At 42.9% G+C, this 20,300-nt stretch overlaps 2 protein-coding genes across 3 annotated transcripts; both read left to right on the plus strand.

Moving 5' to 3' along the window:
• The first annotated feature begins 6,875 nt into the window (after positions 1-6,875).
• f7l (coagulation factor VII, like) lies at positions 6,876-13,517 on the plus strand. Of its 2 annotated transcripts, none has more exons than XM_079420655.1 (8): positions 6,876-7,008; positions 7,181-7,395; positions 8,639-8,663; positions 8,896-9,009; positions 9,095-9,241; positions 10,990-11,081; positions 11,359-11,479; positions 11,718-13,517. In XM_079420655.1, exons 1-8 carry the CDS (start codon positions 6,924-6,926, stop codon positions 12,263-12,265), a joined length of 1,347 nt encoding a protein of 448 aa, XP_079276781.1. In that variant the 5' UTR covers positions 6,876-6,923; the 3' UTR covers positions 12,266-13,517. The 2 variants fall into 2 exon arrangements, with proteins under 2 accessions (XP_079276781.1, XP_079276782.1); XM_079420656.1 differs by having other exon boundaries at positions 6,883-7,008; positions 7,181-7,344.
• Positions 13,518-13,559: 42 nt separating this feature from the next.
• On the plus strand, positions 13,560-19,949 carry f7 (coagulation factor VII). The gene is made up of 8 exons (XM_079420657.1): positions 13,560-13,703; positions 13,808-13,971; positions 15,455-15,479; positions 15,565-15,681; positions 16,635-16,775; positions 18,076-18,200; positions 18,351-18,471; positions 19,188-19,949. Exons 1-8 carry the CDS (start codon positions 13,643-13,645, stop codon positions 19,745-19,747), a joined length of 1,314 nt encoding a protein of 437 aa, XP_079276783.1. The 5' UTR covers positions 13,560-13,642; the 3' UTR covers positions 19,748-19,949.
• The last annotated feature ends 351 nt before the right edge of the window (positions 19,950-20,300 follow it).

The raw sequence follows: 20,300 nt of genomic DNA on the forward strand, positions 1-20,300 counted from the left end.
GCACCTGGTATTCATCACGTCCTGGGGACCAAATGTCCCCACAAGGATAGTAATACCAGTAAATCTTAATCTTGTGGGGACATTTTTTGGTCCCCATGAGGAAACAAGCTTATAAATCATACAGCATAAAGTTTTTTGAAAATCTAAAAATGCAGCATGTTTCCTGTGAGGGCTAAGTTTAGGTGTAGGGTTGGTGTAGGGCAATAGCACATACAGATTGTACAGTATAAAAACCATTACGCCTATGGGATGTCCCCATAAAACATGGAAACCCAACATGTGTGTGTGTGTGTGTGTGTGTGTGTGTGTGAACTGTGTGAACTGTGTGCCATACCACACCAACACTGGGTTCTGTTAAATTACTGTAAAGATTTGAATGTGTGTGTGTGTGTGAGTGTGTGTGTGTGTGTGTGTGTGTGTGCACCTGGTATTCATCACGTCCTGGGGACCAAATGTCCCCACAAGGATAGTAATACCAGTAAATCTTAATCTTGTGGGGACATTTTTTGGTCCCCATGAGGAAACAAGCTTATAAATCATACAGCATAAAGTTTTTTGAAAATCTAAAAATGCAGCATGTTTCCTGTGAGGGCTAAGTTTAGGTGTAGGGTTGGTGTAGGGCAATAGCACATACAGATTGTACAGTATAAAAACCATTACGCCTATGGGATGTCCCCATAAAACATGGAAACCCAACATGTGTGTGTGTGTGTGTGTGAGTGTGAGTGTGTGTGTGAGTGTGTGTATGTGTGTGTGTGAACTGTGTGAATTGTGTGAACTGTGTGCCATACCACACCAACACTGGGTTCTGTTAAATTACTGTAAAGATTTGAATGACGTGTTTCCTTTTGCACAAGATCTCATATTTTCCGATTCTTGTGTGTGTGTGTGTGTGTGTGTGTGTGTGTGTGTGTGTGAATGTGTGAACTGTGTGTAGTGTTTTGACAAAATGAGGATGTCACGGTTCACTTACCCACGGTCTCACCTCGTCCCGTGGTTTGTCATGTGCGTGCGTGTTGTACGCGCAGGGGCGTGGCCGAGCCGTCATCCACTCACTCCCTTCAGCTGTGTCTCATCACTGAGCCAGCTGTAGCCCATTTCCTCTACCATAAATACCTCTCTCTCATTCCTCTCCTCTGCCAGATTGTTCTTGATGTCTACCCACGTACAGTGTTCCAGTCTTCTCGTCGTCATCTCGTCATCTGGTGTCCCGTCTGGTGTTCGTGGATCGGAGTTCGTGTTGGTGTCGTCGTGTCCTCGTCTCGTGTCTGGAGTTCCCCTGTCGTCGTTGGGTCTGTCTTCACCTCCACTCCACCGTGTAGCCCATCCAGTTCCTGTGTCACTCCAGTACCACAGTCCTGTCGGTGTCTCACTTCATTTCATCAATAAACCCTGTCATTTCACTTGCATCTTGTTTCCTCTTCCCTTCAGCCGATCATGACAGAACAATCTGGCCATGCTATGGAAGCAGCGAGTGGTTCATCCTCAGCCCTGGAAGACTTCATCGCCCAGAGCATCGACAGGATGAACAATCAGGAAGCGAGCCTGAGTAACACGGGTCGTGCTATTCAGGCTCTTGTGACACAGGTATCCGAGCTCACCCAACAGTTTCAACAGTTACGAGCTACCACTGCGCCACCCACGCCGCCTACTCCTCCCACGCCATCGGAACCCCTCTCCCAGTTGGAGCCACGCCTACCTATCCCGGAAGCGTACGGCGGGGAACCCAACTACTGCAGGGCGTTCCTAACAAGGTGTTCGATGCACTTCGCCCTCCAGCCCCGGACCTTCAGCGGGGAGCAAAGTAAGGTGGCGTTTGCTCTCACCCTGCTCACTGGGAGAGCGGCACTTTGGGGAACGGCGGTGTGGGAAAATCAAGACCCATGCTGTACCTCGTTCCAAGCGCTTTCAGAGGAAATGAGGCGGGTATTCGACCGCGCCGCCGCCGGAAGGGAGGCGGCCAGAATGCTCGCTGATCTCCGTCAGGGTGCGAGGTCAGTCGCTGACTATTCTATCGAGTTCCGCACCCTGGCGGCGGAGTGTCGCTGGAACGAGGAGGCGCAGTGGGACATGTTCCTGCATGGGTTGGCTGACCGCGTCCACAGGGAGATCTACGTCCTGGACCTCCCCACCACACTCGACAAACTCATCGAACTAGCCATCCGGGTGGACGCACGGCTCTCTAGAGCGGAGGCTCGCGTCCTGGCCAGTCGAGTCCCTGGTGGGTTTGAGAGTCGCCGCACCAACGACGGGGACGCGGCCAGTCCCGACTACGATCTCGAACCCATGCAGGTGGGGCGGGCTCGGCTCTCCCGGGAGGAGAAGGACAGACGGAGATCCCTTGGTCTTTGCCTATACTGCGGAGGGGCGGGACATCTTCGAGATAGATGTCCGGTAAAAGACCAAGCCCGACGGTAAGCATGAGGCTACTGTCGGGCGGGATCTCCGCCAAAAAGACCTCATCAACATCTTCTACCCTCCTTCCGGTGAGACTGAGATGGGCTACTAACTCTCACTACAGTCAAGCCCTGCTGGACTCGGGAGCCGAGGGTAATTTTTTGGACTCATCATTAGCCAAGAGACTCAACATTCCCACCAAACCCCTCACTCACAAGATTTCTGTTTACGCCCTCAACGGCCAAGAGCTTCCCACCATTGGCCTTATCACTGAACCCATCACACTCATCACGTCAGGCAATCATTCTGAAACCATCCCCTTCCTTATCATGGACTCACCCCTAGCACCCGTCGTGCTCGGCCACCCCTGGCTCATTTCCCATAACCCTAAAATTGACTGGCATCACAGAACTATCACCGCTTGGAGCAATCAGTGTCATAAGTCCTGTCTTGTGTCTGCTTGTCCGTCTGTCTCTGTTTCTATGTTTCAGGAGGAGGCAGTGGATCTGTCAAACGTGCCCGCGGAGTACCAGGACCTGAGGGAGGTATTCAGTAAGTCTCGAGCAGCTTCTCTTCCTCCGCATCGTCCCTACGACTGTGCTATAGATTTACTGCCAGGTACGTCTCCGCCTAAGGGCAAATTATATTCGCTTTCTGTTCCAGAAAGGGAGGCTATGGAGAAATATATTTCTGATTCTCTAGCTTCTGGGTTCATCCGCCCTTCCTCTTCTCCAGCGGGGGCGGGGTTCTTTTTTGTGGGGAAGAAGGACGGATCCCTGCGTCCTTGCATCGACTACCGAGGGTTGAACAACATCACGGTAAAGAATACTTATCCTTTGCCGTTGATGTCTTCAGCCTTCGAGAGGTTGCAGGGAGCGGCTATCTTCACGAAATTGGATTTACGTAACGCTTATCATTTGGTCCGCATCAGGGAGGGGGATGAATGGAAGACTGCTTTTAACACCCCTAGGGGGCACTTTGAATATTTGGTCATGCCCTTCGGGCTGTCCAACTCCCCAGCGGTCTTCCAGGCACTCGTCAATGATGTGCTGCGAGATATGGTCGATCAATTCATATATGTTTACCTGGATGACATATTGATTTTTTCTTCATCTCTCCAGGAGCATGTGCAGCACGTCCGACGAGTGCTTCAGAGGTTGCTAGAGAATGGGCTTTTTGTCAAGGCGGAGAAATGCGCGTTTCATGCACAGTCTGTTCCATTTTTGGGATATATCGTGTCGTCCGGGGCGGTGCGCATGGATCCTGACAAAGTCAAGGCTGTGGTGGATTGGCCAAGCCCAGATTCCCGTAAGGCCCTACAGAGGTTTCTGGGTTTCGCCAACTTCTACCGGCGCTTTATTCGCAATTTCAGCCAACTAGCCGCGCCTCTGACTGCCTTGACCTCCCCCAGAACCACGTTCAGGTGGTCTAACGCAGCCGAGCTTGCGTTTACTAAACTCAAGAGCCGCTTTGTTTCGGCTCCCATCCTCATAGCCCCTGATTCCTCACGTCAGTTTGTGGTGGAGGTCGATGCGTCAGAGGTGGGGGTAGGTGCAGTTCTTTCCCAGCGCTCTTCCACGGACGGCAGGATGCATCCCTGCGCGTTTTTATCCCATCGTTTATCGCCAGCCGAACGCAATTATGACATTGGTAACAGAGAGTTGTTGGCCGTCAAGCTAGCGTTGGAGGAATGGCGTCACTGGTTGGAAGGGTCAGGGGTACCTTTCATCGTCTGGACCGATCATAAGAACCTAGAATATATCAGAACTGCTAAAAGATTGAATTCCAGGCAGGCGCGGTGGGCACTTTTTTTCGGTCGTTTTGATTTTTCTCTCTCGTACCGCCCGGGTTCCAAGAACATCAAACCCGATTCTTTATCTCGTATTTTTGACAATTCCGAACGCCCGTCAACTCCCGAGTGCATTTTACCCGAGACGCTTTTCGTCTCCGCTCTGACATGGGAGGTCGAATCGAGGGTCAAGACGGCTCTAGAAGGGGTAATGCCTCCGCCCGGTTGCCCACCGAATCGATTATTTGTGCCGGAGGAATTAAGGTCTGACGTTATCCAGTGGGGCCATTGTTCCAACGTGGCTTGCCATCCAGGAGTCAATCGCACCGGGTTTTTGGTCAAGCAACGATTCTGGTGGCCGCGCATGGCTCGCGACATTCACAGTTTTGTTTTGGCTTGCTCGGTTTGTGCCACTGGTAAGACTTCCAATCGGCCCCCAGATGGGTTACTCCAACCGCTGCCTGTGCCTTCGAGACCCTGGTCCCACATCGCGCTAGATTTTGTCACCGCCCTCCCGCCCTCTCAGGGCAACACGGTTGTTTTGACCGTGGTGGACCGATTCTCGAAGGCAGCACATTTCATTCCCTTGCCCAAATTACCTTCAGCCAAGGAGACAGCGGTAACTGTCGTAGACCACGTCTTTCGCTTACATGGCCTCCCGGTAGACGTGGTCTCCGACAGGGGTCCCCAGTTTGTGTCTAAGTTTTGGCAAGAGTTCTGTAGATTACTGGGAGCGACTGTCAGTCTGTCCTCTGGGTTTCATCCCCAGAGCAATGGCCAGACCGAGAGAGCCAACCAAGATTTGGAGAGAGTGTTGCGATGTCTGGTCTCCAAGAATCCTTCCTCTTGGAGCCAGCAGCTTTCTATGGTGGAGTACGCCCACAATGCATTACCAGTGTCATCCACGGGCCTGTCTCCGTTTGAATGTAGTTTAGGGTACCAGCCACCTATTTTTCCTAGTCTGGAATCCGTAGTCGCGGTCCCCTCTGCTCACGCCTTTGTCCAGAGGTGTCACCGCACTTGGACCAGAGCCCGTGAGACTCTACTCCAAGTGGGGGCGCGCACCAAGGCCAAGGCCGATCGCCACCGGTCGAAGCCTCCCGTTTACGTCGTTGGTCAAAAAGTGTGGCTTTCTACTAAGAACATTCCTCTCCGCTCCGTCTCTAATAAGCTCGCGCCCAAATTCATTGGCCCGTTCACTGTCACCAAGATCATTAGTCCGGTGGCAGTCCGCCTCAACCTTCCTCCAGTGTACAGGAGGATTCATCCCGTCTTTCATGTGTCCAAAGTTAAACCCGTTTTTCATTCCCCTATTAACCCGCCTGCTCCGGTTCCCCCCCCGCCGCGACTCGTAGACGGGGAACCCACATATTCGGTAAACCGCATACTGGACTCTAGGCGGAGGGGACGCGGATTCCAGTACTTGGTGGACTGGGAGGGTTACGGTCCGGAGGAGAGAAGTTGGGTACCTGCGAGAGACATACTGGATCACTCTCTGATCGATGACTATAATCGACAGGTAGGAGCACCTGGGAACGCCAGGAGGCGTTCTTAGGGGAGGGGTACTGTCACGGTTCACTTACCCACGGTCTCACCTCGTCCCGTGGTTTGTCATGTGCGTGCGTGTTGTACGCGCAGGGGCGTGGCCGAGCCGTCATCCACTCACTCCCTTCAGCTGTGTCTCATCACTGAGCCAGCTGTAGCCCATTTCCTCTACCATAAATACCTCTCTCTCATTCCTCTCCTCTGCCAGATTGTTCTTGATGTCTACCCACGTACAGTGTTCCAGTCTTCTCGTCGTCATCTCGTCATCTGGTGTCCCGTCTGGTGTTCGTGGATCGGAGTTCGTGTTGGTGTCGTCGTGTCCTCGTCTCGTGTCTGGAGTTCCCCTGTCGTCGTTGGGTCTGTCTTCACCTCCACTCCACCGTGTAGCCCATCCAGTTCCTGTGTCACTCCAGTACCACAGTCCTGTCGGTGTCTCACTTCATTTCATCAATAAACCCTGTCATTTCACTTGCATCTTGTTTCCTCTTCCCTTCAGCCGATCATGACAGAGGAAGATATTCATTTTCTGCAGTGCATCCAACATTTAATGCCATGACTTTATTCATTTTAAGACTTTCTGCTCTGATTTAAGACCTTTTCAGGCCTTAATCTGTGGACGAATGAAGACTTGTTATGACCTGCAGAAACCCTGGGGAGGAAATGATCAGACAATTATCATTTTTGCATGAACTATTTCTTTAAATGTTTTAAAAAATATTCAGTTTCTAAAATCCAAACTTAAGCACCACCAAGATTCTGAATTAACTAAATTTAACTGAAATGATCATCTACTGTACGAATTATGAATTAAGTCTAAATGTTAAAACAGTTTGCGCAGAATTAATACCAGAGTTGTCAAGAAGAAGAATAAATATATTAAAATACTGACAGGCATTTCTGTTTGTTTTAAGCATGAACTTAAAAGTAATGGTTGAATATGTGTGTCTAGTTTGATCTCATGTCACCTTCTAATTTGTTGAGATAATGTCAGCCCTTGTGTGAAATCTCACCCGTGGCATGAATGAAGTGAAGGATGGCTGTTCCTCAGTCTCTGTATCAGTGGCTCCATCCGCTGGTGATTTAAAGAGCCGCTTCCGTCAGACAGCATTGTGCAATCTGCTGTCCATACGCCCACCGTGTGTCCAGAACACAGCCCATGATTTACAGACTTCGATCCTGAAGCTAAAACATCATGGAGTCCAACCTGAACAGAGTGAAGCTCTGCCACATGATCCTGACGCTGCTCGCCGTCCCAGTGTGCTTTGGACTTCCCTCGGGTGAGTGTTGAGATCTTAAAAACAGAGAATCAGACTGAGTCTGTGTTTATGAGATCAGCTGTGTGCCATGTGTTTGTGTGTTTCTCATCCATGTTTACATGAGACTACAACGGTATACAGACTCACTCACGGTCTGCCTGATATTTACTCTCTGTCTCTTCATCATCTGCAGTCTTCCTCAGTAAGTCTGAGGCAAACCGGGCATTAATGCATCGTGTCCGACGGGCAAACTCCTTCCTGGAGGAGCTGAAGCTGGGCGATCTGGAGAGAGAGTGTCTTGAGGAGATCTGCTCTTATGAGGAGGCCAGAGAGATCTTCACCGTCCCTGAACAACTGGTGAGGAGAAGACATTTAGTAAGATCTGCTCAGACTGACATAGTGCTTGAGGTAGAGTCACTCTTAATTCAGATCATTCAGAATCAGTCTCAATTCAGAATCAGTCTAAATTCAGATAATTCAGAATGAGTCTTAATTCAGAGTGAGTCTCAATTCAGTTAATTCAAAGTCAGTTTCAATGAAGACCATTCAGAGTCTCAATTTAGATTATTCAGAATCAATTCAGATAATACAGTCTTAGTTCAGATCAGAGTGAGTCTCAATTCTGATAATTTATAGTAAGTCTCAATTCAGAGTCAGTCTCAATACAAATTCAGTCTCAATTCAGATTATTCAGAATCAATTCAGATAATACAGTCTCAGTTCAGATCAGAGTGAGTCTCAATTCTGATAATTTATAGTAAGTCTCAATTCAGAGTCACTCTCAATTCAGATAAATCAGAATCAATTCAGATAAGTCTCAGTTCAGATCATTCAGAGTGAGTCTTAATTCTGATAATTCATAGTAAGTCTCAATTCAGAGTCAGTCTCAATTTAGAGACACTCGCCATTCAGATCATTCAGAATCAATTCAGAAAATACAGTCTAAATTCAGATAATTCAGAGTCAGTCTCAGTTAAAATAATTCAGAGTCAGTCTCAGTTCAGATCATTCAGAATCAGTCTTAATTCAGAGTGAGTCTCAATTCAGTTAATTCAAAGTCAGCCTCAATTCAGACCATTCAGAGTCAGTCTCAATTCAGAGTCAGTCTTAATTCAGATAATTCATAGTAAATCTCAATTCATACAGTCTCAATTCAGAGTCATTCTCCATTCAGATAATTCAGAATTAATTCAGATAATACAGTCTCAGTTCAGATCATTCAGAGTCAGAATCAACTCAGATCATACAGAATTAATTCAGATAATACAGACTCAGTTCAGATAATTCAGAGTCAGTCTCAATTCAGAGTCATTCTCCATTCAGATAATTCAGAATTAATTCAGATAATACAGTCTCAGTTCAGATCATTCAGAGTCAGAATCAACTCAGATCATACAGAATTAATTCAGTTAATACAGACTCAGTTAAGATAATTCAGAGTCAGTCTCAATTCAGATAATTCAGAATCAATCTCACTTTAGGTAATTCAAAGTCAGTCTCAATTCAGATAATTTAGAGCCAGTCTCACAGTGAGACACTCATGTCATTAATGAAAGTTTGTGTTTGAATTTGAGACAAAACAACCAACAACAGCACATAAATAGCAGAAAATCTGAAGGAAATCTAAGAGAACTCTCCTGTTGTGTTTCAGGAAGATTTCTGGAAGAGATACACAGGTAAACCAGCGGCTTCAAGTGCAGATTACACACATATGATAAAAACAAATTACATTTCAGGAATAAGATGCCAAAATAATTAAAAACTCTTGAATAGGTTTTTAAATGTTGCACATAAATGTTAAAGTGAGTTTAATTGAAACTGCATAGCAATGACCTAACAACAATGAGTTTGCACAAACTCTACTCACAGTGTCCTCAGATCTTGTAAAACTGTGGTTTTCCTCTTCAGAGGAGGATCATTGTCAGTCGGGACCGTGTCAGAACGGAGCCACGTGTGTGGATCAGATAAACGCATACATCTGCATCTGTCCAGTGAACTTTGAAGGGCGACACTGCGACAAAGGTAACACACAACAATCATCACAACACAACACAAGGATCTGCAGAATGAGCATCTACTCATGTTAATCCTGTCATACGTCCCACAGAAATATTTCCACCCACTTCCTATGGATGTTTGTACAGGAATGGCGGCTGCGAGCACTTCTGTGTAGAAATCAGTGATTCGACCCATCGCTGTGATTGTGCACCTGGATACACACTACACATAGACAACAGCAGCTGCGTGCCGCAGGGTCAGTCTGCAAACACAGACGTCTTAGCCATCAGCTCTGTTCAAAATACTGTCCACTGCCTAGACTAGGAGTATATGAAACAGTGTGCGTAATACAGTCCAGTTATCAGCTCAGAAATAATGGTATTTAGCTTTGGCAATGTTTAGCTTTCTTTAAAAGTGTCTGAACATTTTGCAGTGTGACCTAATAAATCAGGAAAAATCAATACCGCTATCACTGCTGATTAGAAATGGAGAGTCGAGTCAAGCACATTGCATTGTGTGATGCAGTGTGTCACACACTGTACTGTGGGTCAATATTGCACACTTTGACATGTAGTTGGTCATGCATACAGAAAATTCAAATACTGAGCATTAAATATGGCAGATGTAATATGTTAGTATGTTAGTAGACTATGCTATTCCCAACATTTGCTGCATCTGAAACCACATACTTTCCAAATACACTGCAAAAAAATGATTTTCTTACTTAGTGTTTTTGTCTTGTTTTCTAGTATAAATATCTAAAAACTCTTGAATCAAGATGCATTTACTTGACAAGTAAAATGACTAGATATTATGTCCTGTTTTCTGAAAAAAATATCAAAATTTGTTAGTTTTTGCTTAAAACAAGCTCAAATATCTTCCAATGGGGCAAGAAAAATAATCTTGTTTAGCCTCTGAATTAAGATTATTTTTCTGACCCCATTGGCAGATATTTTTGCTTGCTTTAAGCAAAAACTAACAAAATTTAGATTGTTTTTTCTTTCAGAAAACAAGACGTAATATCTTATGTATGACCTTACTTCACCATTAAAAAAGTTAAGTTATTCATATTATGAAATTTATACATACTACATCCGTCATGATTGTCATGTGAATTGCGGCGTCAGTTGCATTGGTTCACTGCCATTTATAACTCCACTCAGTGGCCTCATGGGATAGTAAAGTGTCCGCTAGATCCACACTGTGCAATCTCAACAGATGTAGTAGGTTAGGCCCAAGTACTACTCTTTTCTCATCTGTGTCCCTGCAGCACAGAAGCAGTCATCAGTAACACAGGTATATTTGTAGCAATAGACAACAATACATTGTATGAGTTATTATACATATATGTGTGAGAATTATGCATTTTTCTTTTATGCCAAAAATCATTAGGATATTAAGATCATGTTCCATGAAGATATTTAGTAAATTTCCTACCGTAACTATATCAAAACTTCATTTTTGATTAGTAATATGCATTGCTAAGAACTTCATTTGAACAACTTTAAAGGAGATTTTCTCAATATTTAGATTTTTTTGCACCCTCAGATTCCAGATTTTCAAATAGTTCCAGATTTTCAAATAGTAGATTATTTATTCAGATGCATATATCTCAATTTCGAAGAATTGACACTTAAGACTGGTTTTGTGGTCCAGGGTCACATATAGTTTTTCACCTACTACATTACAGGGGCACAAATAGTGTCTTGGAGATGGTTCAGATTTTGAGCTCCAGTGCACATCAATGTGCTGGATATGTTTACATTTATGCATTTGGCAGATGCTTTTATCCAAAGCGACTTACACTGCATTAAAGGTATACATTTGATCAGTTCACGCATTCCCTGGGAATTGAACCCATGAACGTTGGCATTGATAGCGCCATGATTACTGATTGAGCTACAGGAATGCTCAGGTGGATAACTCTAAAATCATTGTGTTTGTGCTGTAAGGCCATATTGCTGTTGATGTAAACTCATGTTGTATTTCTCATCATGTGCTCAGATCGAATCCCGTGTGGAAGGCTGGTGCCGAAGGGCGTTGGTCCAAGGATAGTGAAGGGAGACGTGTGTCCTAAAGGACAGTGTCCGTGGCAGGTGAGCATTCATGAGGAAATCAGATGAACAGCATGAGACCTGTCCCTTATAAGCACCATTTTTTTAGTGCATTTAATATTTTAATAATCTAAATAGCTTTTTTGTCCAATGGAAAGGTTCCATAGATTTGCCATTTTGTTCATGAAACCATAGATTCCATTAAAGAACCTTCATTTTGAAGAGCGTACTTTCCACAGAATCCATTTGTTCTTCAGATCTGATCTCTCTGTTCATTTGGTGTTTTCTCAGTCAGTGTTTCTGTGCGTCTCCTCCACAGGCTTTACTACAGCATGATGAACAGTATAAATGCGGTGCTGTTATTCTAGATTCCCACTGGATTCTCACCGCAGCTCACTGCGTTTGGGAAAAGGATCCAAGCCTCTTACAAGTAACAGTTGGTAAGAAACGACTTGGTCAGGAACTACCGTCATTATTGGGTTCATCTCTGGGAGTTACAGCAATTGCAAGTTTGTAAAACTCTGATTTAGAATTTGGAAACTCTGGATTGAAACTAGGAGACATTCGTGACGTCATTGTTGTTCATTTAATGCTGGTTCTGTTGACGTTCCTCCTCCCACAGCTCTAGTGTAGACCTCTGTATCTTCTCTTTTGGCCTCATTTTGCCTTCTGCTGCAGGTGAACACATCCGTGGGAAAGACGATGGAACCGAACAGATGAGGAAAGTGTCTAAAGTGTTCATCCACCCGCGTTATAACCACTCCAGCACCGACAGTGACATCGCACTGCTGCGTCTGCTCAGCCCCATCACGCTAGATGCCTTCGCTATTCCCATCTGCCTTCCTCCCGTTAACGGCACCTTCGGACGCACCATCGGAGCCATTCGCATGTCCACCGTCAGTGGATGGGGTCGCCTGGCGCAGTCCGGTCCACCGTCTCCAGTTCTTCAGCGGCTGGAGGTGCCGAGGGTCTCTTTAGACGAGTGCAAGGCAAAGTCGGGTCTGAAGGTGACCAGGAACATGCTGTGTGCCGGCTTCATCGAGGGTGGCCGGGACTCCTGTCAGGGGGACAGTGGAGGGCCGCTGGTCACCCGCTATAAGAACACATGGTTTCTGACAGGGATCGTGAGTTGGGGCAAAGGCTGCGCTCGCGCTAACGTCTACGGCATCTACACGCGTGTGTCTGTCTTTGTGGAGTGGATCATGAAGACTGTAGCCGCCGCATGAATTCAAGGGTTTATGAATGTTGTTAAAGGTGAAGTGTGTTCAGATTTCAGGCCGTTTACACAGAATACGTTTTTGCTCTGGAAAACTGAAGACATGGGGAAAATGAGACTCGTTTTTAAAAGCTGAACTTGTTTTTAGAAAAGCCTGTCATGGACGAGATGCTGCAAAAGACACGAGATGCTAGCATGTGTTTAAAGGGGTCATGGCATGGATTTTTTAAATATGTTCCTTGAGGTTTACGTATAATGTTAATAAAGTTTTTAGCACAAAAAACAAATAAATATGTGGAAAAATGATTATTTTCAACCCTCATTCTGACCCTCTGTCTGAAACGGCCTGTTTTAAGGGGCGGGTCCTTTAAGGCTTGTTATGATTGGCTAAAGTCATTGCATAGGAAACAGTATCAATGCATGTGAGTGTTTTGACACGATCCAGGATGCAATTAAAAATAAACTATCCACTTGTTCCTTACGCTGGGATCCTTCTGATATCTGTACAACGAGCTGTTTAAACCAAACGCATCAAAGCGATCGTTATTTCACTGCATTTGTCCTGACGACAGACTCATATCTGTAACTGTATCCAGTGTAGACAAGATAGTGCAGTGATTGTGATTTAAATTTGCTTTTGACGCGATGCAACACTCGCACTCAGCGTGATCAAGTGTTAAAGTGGGCGGGGCCTATGCTGAGAAGAAGACTATTCGTTGATGTCTTGCTCTGGAGGCGTGTTTATGCAAATGTTTGTGCCCCCGTGACATCATGTTGCCCCTCGGATCCAATCGAGCCGTTTTTGGAGCTTTATTAAATAACTGTTTTGTTTAAGCTATGAAATTTGCAGGATATTTTAATGGTAGAAAAACCCTTTTATATACCAAAAGATCAAGGCACATTTGATTTCTCATGTCATGACCCTTTAAACAACAGAAAAGTATTGCAGTGGAATGGAAAAATGTATTTAGTGTGAACGGCTCCTATAATTCCTGAAGAGTGAAACATTGATCTGTTTGAGCGGCCCGGCATGTCAACGTCTAGCCAATCATGTGAGTTTGTCACCATATAACACTGGCACTGGTAAACTCCAGAAAAAATTAAATTTTTGCAATTCAGCTTGATGCACACTTCACCTTTAAGCATGCATAAAGACACATGTAAGTGAGTATAATAAAAGATGGCAGAACATGATGAAATTTATATTATGTATCACTGGAAAATGCACATATATTAACACAAATAAACTCTTTTAAATGCTGTCGTGTGACCTGGCATCTCTGTGGTTCAGTAAGGGAGGGTTTGTAAACTCTGAGGGGTGGAGAGTATTTAGACCACAGACCTTTGAACCTGCAGCAAAAGATACACACCACACAGCCTGTTCAACATGAGTCTCCTGTCAGGGTTTTCAGTCCTCTTGGGTCTTTACAGCTGTCATTCTGCCACAGGTAACTAAACCAACAGATCCACAGTATACCACCAAATCCAGCAGTGTGTATGATAAGAGTGCTGTTGATGATAAGGCAGTCTGGTGTACATGTGTGTTGTTCAGTGTTTGTGGGGAAGGACGAGGCTCATGGGGTTTTGATCCGGACCAAGCGGGCAAACTCAGGCTGGTTTGAGGAGCTGAAGATGGGCAATCTGGAGAGGGAGTGTCTGGAGGAGAAATGTTCGTATGAGGAGGCGCGGGAGGTGTTTGAACACACGGAGGCCACCGTCAGTATTACACGTGACAGACACATGTTCAGTGACTGATGGCATTGGACTGGGTTTGATATGCAGTACACTGCAAAAATAAATTTCTTCCTTAGTATTTATGTCTTGTTTTCTAGTATAAGGGTCATAGACGTTAAGATGTCCGCATCAAGAGAAATTTAATTTAAGTGATTTTATGTCCATAGAAAGCACATTAAATGTAAGTAAAGTGTCTAATTTTTAAGGTTTCAAATAAGTTTTTAGAGAATAAAATGTCAAAATTTGGTTGAAATTATGTTACAGTGTCATTCAGTGTAACACAACATTTATGTAAAAATTCAAACATGCTTATTCTGACTTGTACATATTAAAATATATAAAAGAATAAGGGACATATTAAATTTTATTGTGTTTTAAATTAGTAAAAAATTCTTACTGACAAATTGGCAAAACCTACAATAGTGGCAAATTCTAAAAATGTAAAATTACATGTAATTAGTATTTGGGGTGAAAGTAATTAGTCTTTTAATATGTCATATAGTGATTGTTGTTGTAAATATGCCTGACAAAATTGTTACACTGACTTACATTTTAGTCTTCTGTAAATCAGGGAAAAATGTATGATATTTATTTTTTACCCAGAAAAACAAAAACAAAATTGCAATTAAATTAAATTAAATTAAACAGAAAACTTAATTTTTTTTGGGGGGGGGGGAACAACAGCAATTTAAAGCAGTATTACACTTATTGTTTCTATGCTTAAATCCTTTTTCGTCTTTGACCCATAAATATCTAAATTCTGGAATTAAGATGCAGAAAAATAATCTTGTTTAGCCTTTGAATTGAGATTATTTGTCTTACCCCATTGGCAGATATTTTTGCTTTTTTAAAGCAATAACTAACTAAATTTGGATAATTTTTCCAGAAAACAAGACATAATATCTTGAGTCATTTTACTTGTCAAGTAACTGCATCTTAATTCCAGAATTTAGATATTTATACTAGAAAACAAGACATGAATGTGTCCCTGGAGCACAAAAGATTTTAAGTAAAGATCATGATCCATGAAGATATTTTGTAAATTTCCTACCATAAATATATCAAAACTTCATTTTTGATTAGTAATATGCATTGCTAAGAACTTCATTTGAACAACTTTAAAGGAGATTTTCTCAATATTTAGATTTTTTTGCACCCTCAGATTCCAGATTTTCTAATAGTTGTATCTCAGCCAGATATTGTCCTATCATAACAAACCATACATCAATGGAAAGATTATTTATTCAGCTTTCAGATGATGTAGAAATCTCAATTTCGAAAAATTGACCCTTAAGACTTAAGGTTTTGTGGTCCAGGGTACCAAATACTAATTTGTTTTGCAGTGTATGATGTCTAACTAACACTCCAAGTTTGAATGTGATGTTAAACTTGCTCAGGTCTTTGCTTTAGTTGTGTATTTTATTAGTTCAATGCAAGCAAACGTCTAACTAATGTCTCCACACAGAATGAGTTCTGGAAGATCTACGATGGTGAGATTTTGAAATTGTTTTAAGAAAGTTATTCATCCTCGTGACATTGTCTGTGATTAATATGAATATTTGTGTTCGTCTGCAGTTAAAGATCAATGTGAATCAAATCCATGTGAGAATAATGGGCTCTGCACGACCCAGAACGCCGAATCCTACACGTGTCTGTGTTCGCTGGGCTTCAGCGGACGCAACTGTGAGCAGGGTGAGAGCAAACGCAAACACAACAGGGCTTCAATGTAGGCAATGCAGCTGTTTATTTATTCATTCATAAAATAAAAAGAATTGCCAAATGCAGGTTATGTCAACTAGCAGCCATTAGAGTAGTATTAGACTAGTATAAGCTAAATTAGTCCTGGTTTTACTACAAATTATTAAACCACAAAGCCATGGTTACTATAGTTAAATACAACTTAACCATGGTTTTGCTACACTAACCATAGTTTAACCATGGTATATCTATTAAAACTGTGGTTATACAAATGGTAATCAATACGCCAAATAAACATGGTTACTACACTTTTACTACAATAAAACCATGGTTAATTATCATAAGGGGTATCAGTAGACTGTCTGCTTCATATCTGTGAACACTTTATTTTAATGTCCCCGACAGACATTAAAATAAAGTGCTAAATGGCTGATAATCAATCATACATGAACGTAAACAGACAAGACAGGACACAAGTAATGACACAAAATGAGACAGAATATTGCAGCCGAACAAACCCGTACCTGTCGATTATGATTTTATTAAAAATGCCAGATTACAGATTGAGCCTTGTTTGGAAACCCATAAATGACAGAAAAAATGTATATATCTGTATCATTTAAATGAGATTATTTTATTGTGTTTGCCCGTACTGCAAAAAAGAAACCAAACAATGTCTCTTCCTGGGTGGAATGTTTCACTTGTTACATGTTAAAATTGCTACATATCATGCTACAGTATGTTATAGTTGTAATAGTGTATATAGTATAATTCCCTCTGTAAGTGATTTGTGCTTCAAAGACTCTTGAAGCGCCTACTATACATGAACTTATCTGAGTTTAGCGTTCAGAAAGAGTAACGTGATAGTAACCATCGCACCCTTGAAGTTAAAGAATGAACAATTCCTGATTCAGGCCCAAGCACACGTTTTTCCTTCCACTCCTCAGCGATTAAAGACGTTCCTGACTCCTGTCTGCATGATAACGGGCGATGCGAGCACTTCTGCGTGGAGGAGGACACTCAGCGGAACTGTTCCTGTGCCGATGGATATTTCTTAGGGTCAAATGGTCAGAAGTGCCTGACACACGGTGAGAAATCCCAGAACACACGGGTAACTGGTAATCTGCTGAAAGCTAGCAGCCACAGAGATTCACCATCATCTGTTCAGCATTCAGTGTTGGGGTCACGCACACGGCAAAAAATAACTTTCTTCCTTACTATTTATGTCTTGTTTTCTAGTATAAATATCTAAGAATTCTTCAATCAGGATGCATTTTCTTGACAAGGAAAATGATTTAAGATATTTTGTCTTGTCTTCTGAAAATATTACCCAAATTTTGTTAGTTTTTGTGTAAAACAAGCAAAAATATCTGCCAATGGAGTAAGAAAACTAATCTTAATTCAAAGGCTAAACAAGATTATTTTTCTTATCCAACTGGCAGATATTTTTACTTGTTTGAAGCAAAAACTAACAAAATTTGGGTAATATTTTCAGAAGACAAGACAAAATATCTTAAGTCGTTTTACTTGTGAAGTAAATGCATCTTAATTCCAGAATTTGTAGATATTTATTCAAGAAAACAAGACAAAAATACTAAGAAAATCATTTTTTGCAGTGCATTACAAGTAAACGTGAGTTACGTAATCAGATTACTTTTTTCAAGTAACCAGTAAAGTAACGCATTACTTTTTAATTTAGAAGAAAATTTCTGAGTGATTTTTCAAATAATGTAAGTAACCCCAGTTACTCTGTTTCTGATTTATTGACTGAAAGCTCTGCTGTCTCCATGTTGAGAGAAATCAGGAGTAAGATGTTACTTTAGTTCTAGAATAAAACAACATGCATTAATTCAGCATTAATAAAGTAAAATGCACCTCAGAATATGAGGCAAACCTGCAATAATTAAATATGTTCAATAATACAAATATCCTTTATGTATTTAATCCCATTTTATTATCCAGTGTCTTTGCTGCTGGCCTTCGATGATCCAGTTCAATCATACTAATAAGCAAACATTACTTAACATGTGCTTCTTTTTTTATTGCTGAAAAGTGCTGAACTTTCTTCTTCTGTGTTCTTTTGTACAGACATGAATTTACATTTCCTTCAGCCTGAGGCTTTTGCTGTGAAAGGGCTTTTATGTTTGTCAAAAATCTAACTTTTTATATTAAAAACAAATAAGCAAGCTTTGCCCACATTTAAAAAGTAACGCAAAAATAACGTAACTCATTACTTTCCATAAAAAGTAACTAAGTAATGTAATCAGTTACTTTTAACGCAATATTGTAACGCATTACTTTTAAAAGTAACTTTCCCCAACACTGGTTGTCCTATACTGACTTCAACATGGAGTCTGTACGTAAACTGAATCTAACTCTCCGTTACAGAGGCTTTTCCGTGTGGAAAGGTTCCTCTTCTTCAGGGTGGAGGTGCTGCTATGAATCCTAAGGACGATGTGAGATCTCGTATCGTTGGTGGAGCCGAATGTCCTAAAGGTCACTGTCCATGGCAGGTACCAGCGGTCACCACACAGAATCCAGCTGTTCACAGGTCATACTGCACCTAATCAAACATCTGTCTGTCTATCTGTGTGTGTGTGTGTGTGTGTGTGTGTGTGTGTGTGTGTGTGTGTGTGTGTGTGTGTGTGTGTGTTGATGGACAGGTGTTGCTGAAGTACGGTCAGAAGGGTTTCTGTGGAGGTGTGATCTACAAACCCACCTGGATCCTCACAGCCGCCCACTGTTTGGAAAAACTCAATGTCAGGTTTCTCAAGATAGTCGCAGGTACGGTCGCTCTCGGAACGGATTGTGAACTAAATTATTACACATGTGAAAACATCTAGCAGTCATCAGAGTTACAAAACCACATCTGATTATGTAATTCATATTAATCAAACAATATTATAAAGAAGAAAAAATCACTGCTCTTAACTGATTTCTAACTGATTTTATTTTTACATAAATATTTATTTTTTAAATAGAGGAGGTATGCTCAGTAATATTAGAGTGCTGCAGCCGCGTGGTCAAAACCCAGAAGACTAAGGGAGCGTCTACAAAAATGTTTTATGCGCGTTGGTCGTTCATTTACACGACAAATAGTCATGTATTTCTAGTCAAAATATCTTAAAATTCTTAAATCAAGAAGGATATTCTTGACAAGTAAAAATTATTGTCTTGTTTTAAAAAAAAAAAAAACAAGTAAAAATCAGTTTTTGCTCGAAACAAGCAAAGTAATCTTGTTTTCGGTTTGAAATAACATTATTTAGCTTACCCCATTGGCAGATTATTTTGCTTGTTCTAAGCAAAAACCCACTTAATTTTGACTTGTTTTTTCTGAAAACAATAATATTATACTCTTAAAATGAAAAACCCCGTTATAAGAACCCACAGGAAAGTCTATGGCGAGTTAGTCGTCTGGGTCTCGACATCACGGCTGCAGCACACTATTTAGTACCAGCTCTACATGTGTAGCTCTATTGTGTGTGTTGTCTGCGACTCAGGTGAGCATGACATCGAGGTGGAAGAAGGCACAGAGCAGGTCATCCAGGTGGAGCAGATGCTCATGCACCCCGGCTACGTGTCCGAGACCTCAGACAACGACATTGCCTTGCTGCGTCTGCGCAGGCCCATCATCTACAGCACCTACACCGTCCCCGTCTGCCTGCCGCTGCGAGACATGGCCGAGCGTGAGCTGTGGGCCATCAGCAAGCACACGGTGAGCGGCTGGGGCAAACGCAGCGAGGACGGACCCACGTCACGCTTACTGCGCCGCCTGCAGGTGCCCCGCATCCGCACGCAGGAGTGCATCGAGAGCAGCAACGTGACGCTCACCAGCAACATGTTCTGCGCCGGTTACATCGAGGGGAAGCAGGACTCGTGTAAAGGGGACAGCGGCGGGCCACTGGTGACCCGCTACAGGGACACCACCTTCCTGCTGGGCATCGTGAGCTGGGGGAAAGGCTGCGCCCGACCGGGGTCCTACGGCATTTACACCCGCGTCTCCAACTACCTGCAATGGATCCATGAACAGACGGCCAATTCTACAGCTGCAACACAATGAAGCGTTAATGCACAGCGAATCCTCTATTTATGTTTGATCATGTCTGATTTTCTTCTGTGTGTTTGCTATTTTTATCCATCATTACCTTATTCACAAATAAATAATTCAGTAGTATGTAAATGATCTGTGCTTATTTGGTTTGTATGCCTGTGTGTGCTCTTGTTTGTGGTTGAAAGTTTGACATATAAAGTCCTGGATTGTGTGAAGTGTTTAGTTTTTGGTGAGGTCACCCAGCATCCTTAGTTGCAAATATAGAGACGCTCTGGCCATGTTACTGGGAAGCTGAAGGGAACTCAGCTCGGCCTCTGTGCACACTGTCCCTTTGTGGAATCCATGAGAATTTGCTCCCTCTGTATGGCAATAGTTATCCCAGCTTGGTCAAACCTGCGCTCGATTTCTGATGTCACTAGATCAAGGGCCTCATAATATTCACGTCGCCACACTGATTCACCCTTTTCTGACACAACATCCTCCACCAGAGTGACTTCAGGTTGTTCGCTGATGCACAGGTTTTTGTTTTTGTCAGAGTCTCCTCCACAGCTCTCTCTTCTCT

Source organism: Barbus barbus (assembly GCF_936440315.1).
Source record: "Barbus barbus genome assembly, chromosome: 7".
In the NCBI taxonomy this organism is placed as follows: Eukaryota; Metazoa; Chordata; class Actinopteri; order Cypriniformes; family Cyprinidae; genus Barbus; species Barbus barbus.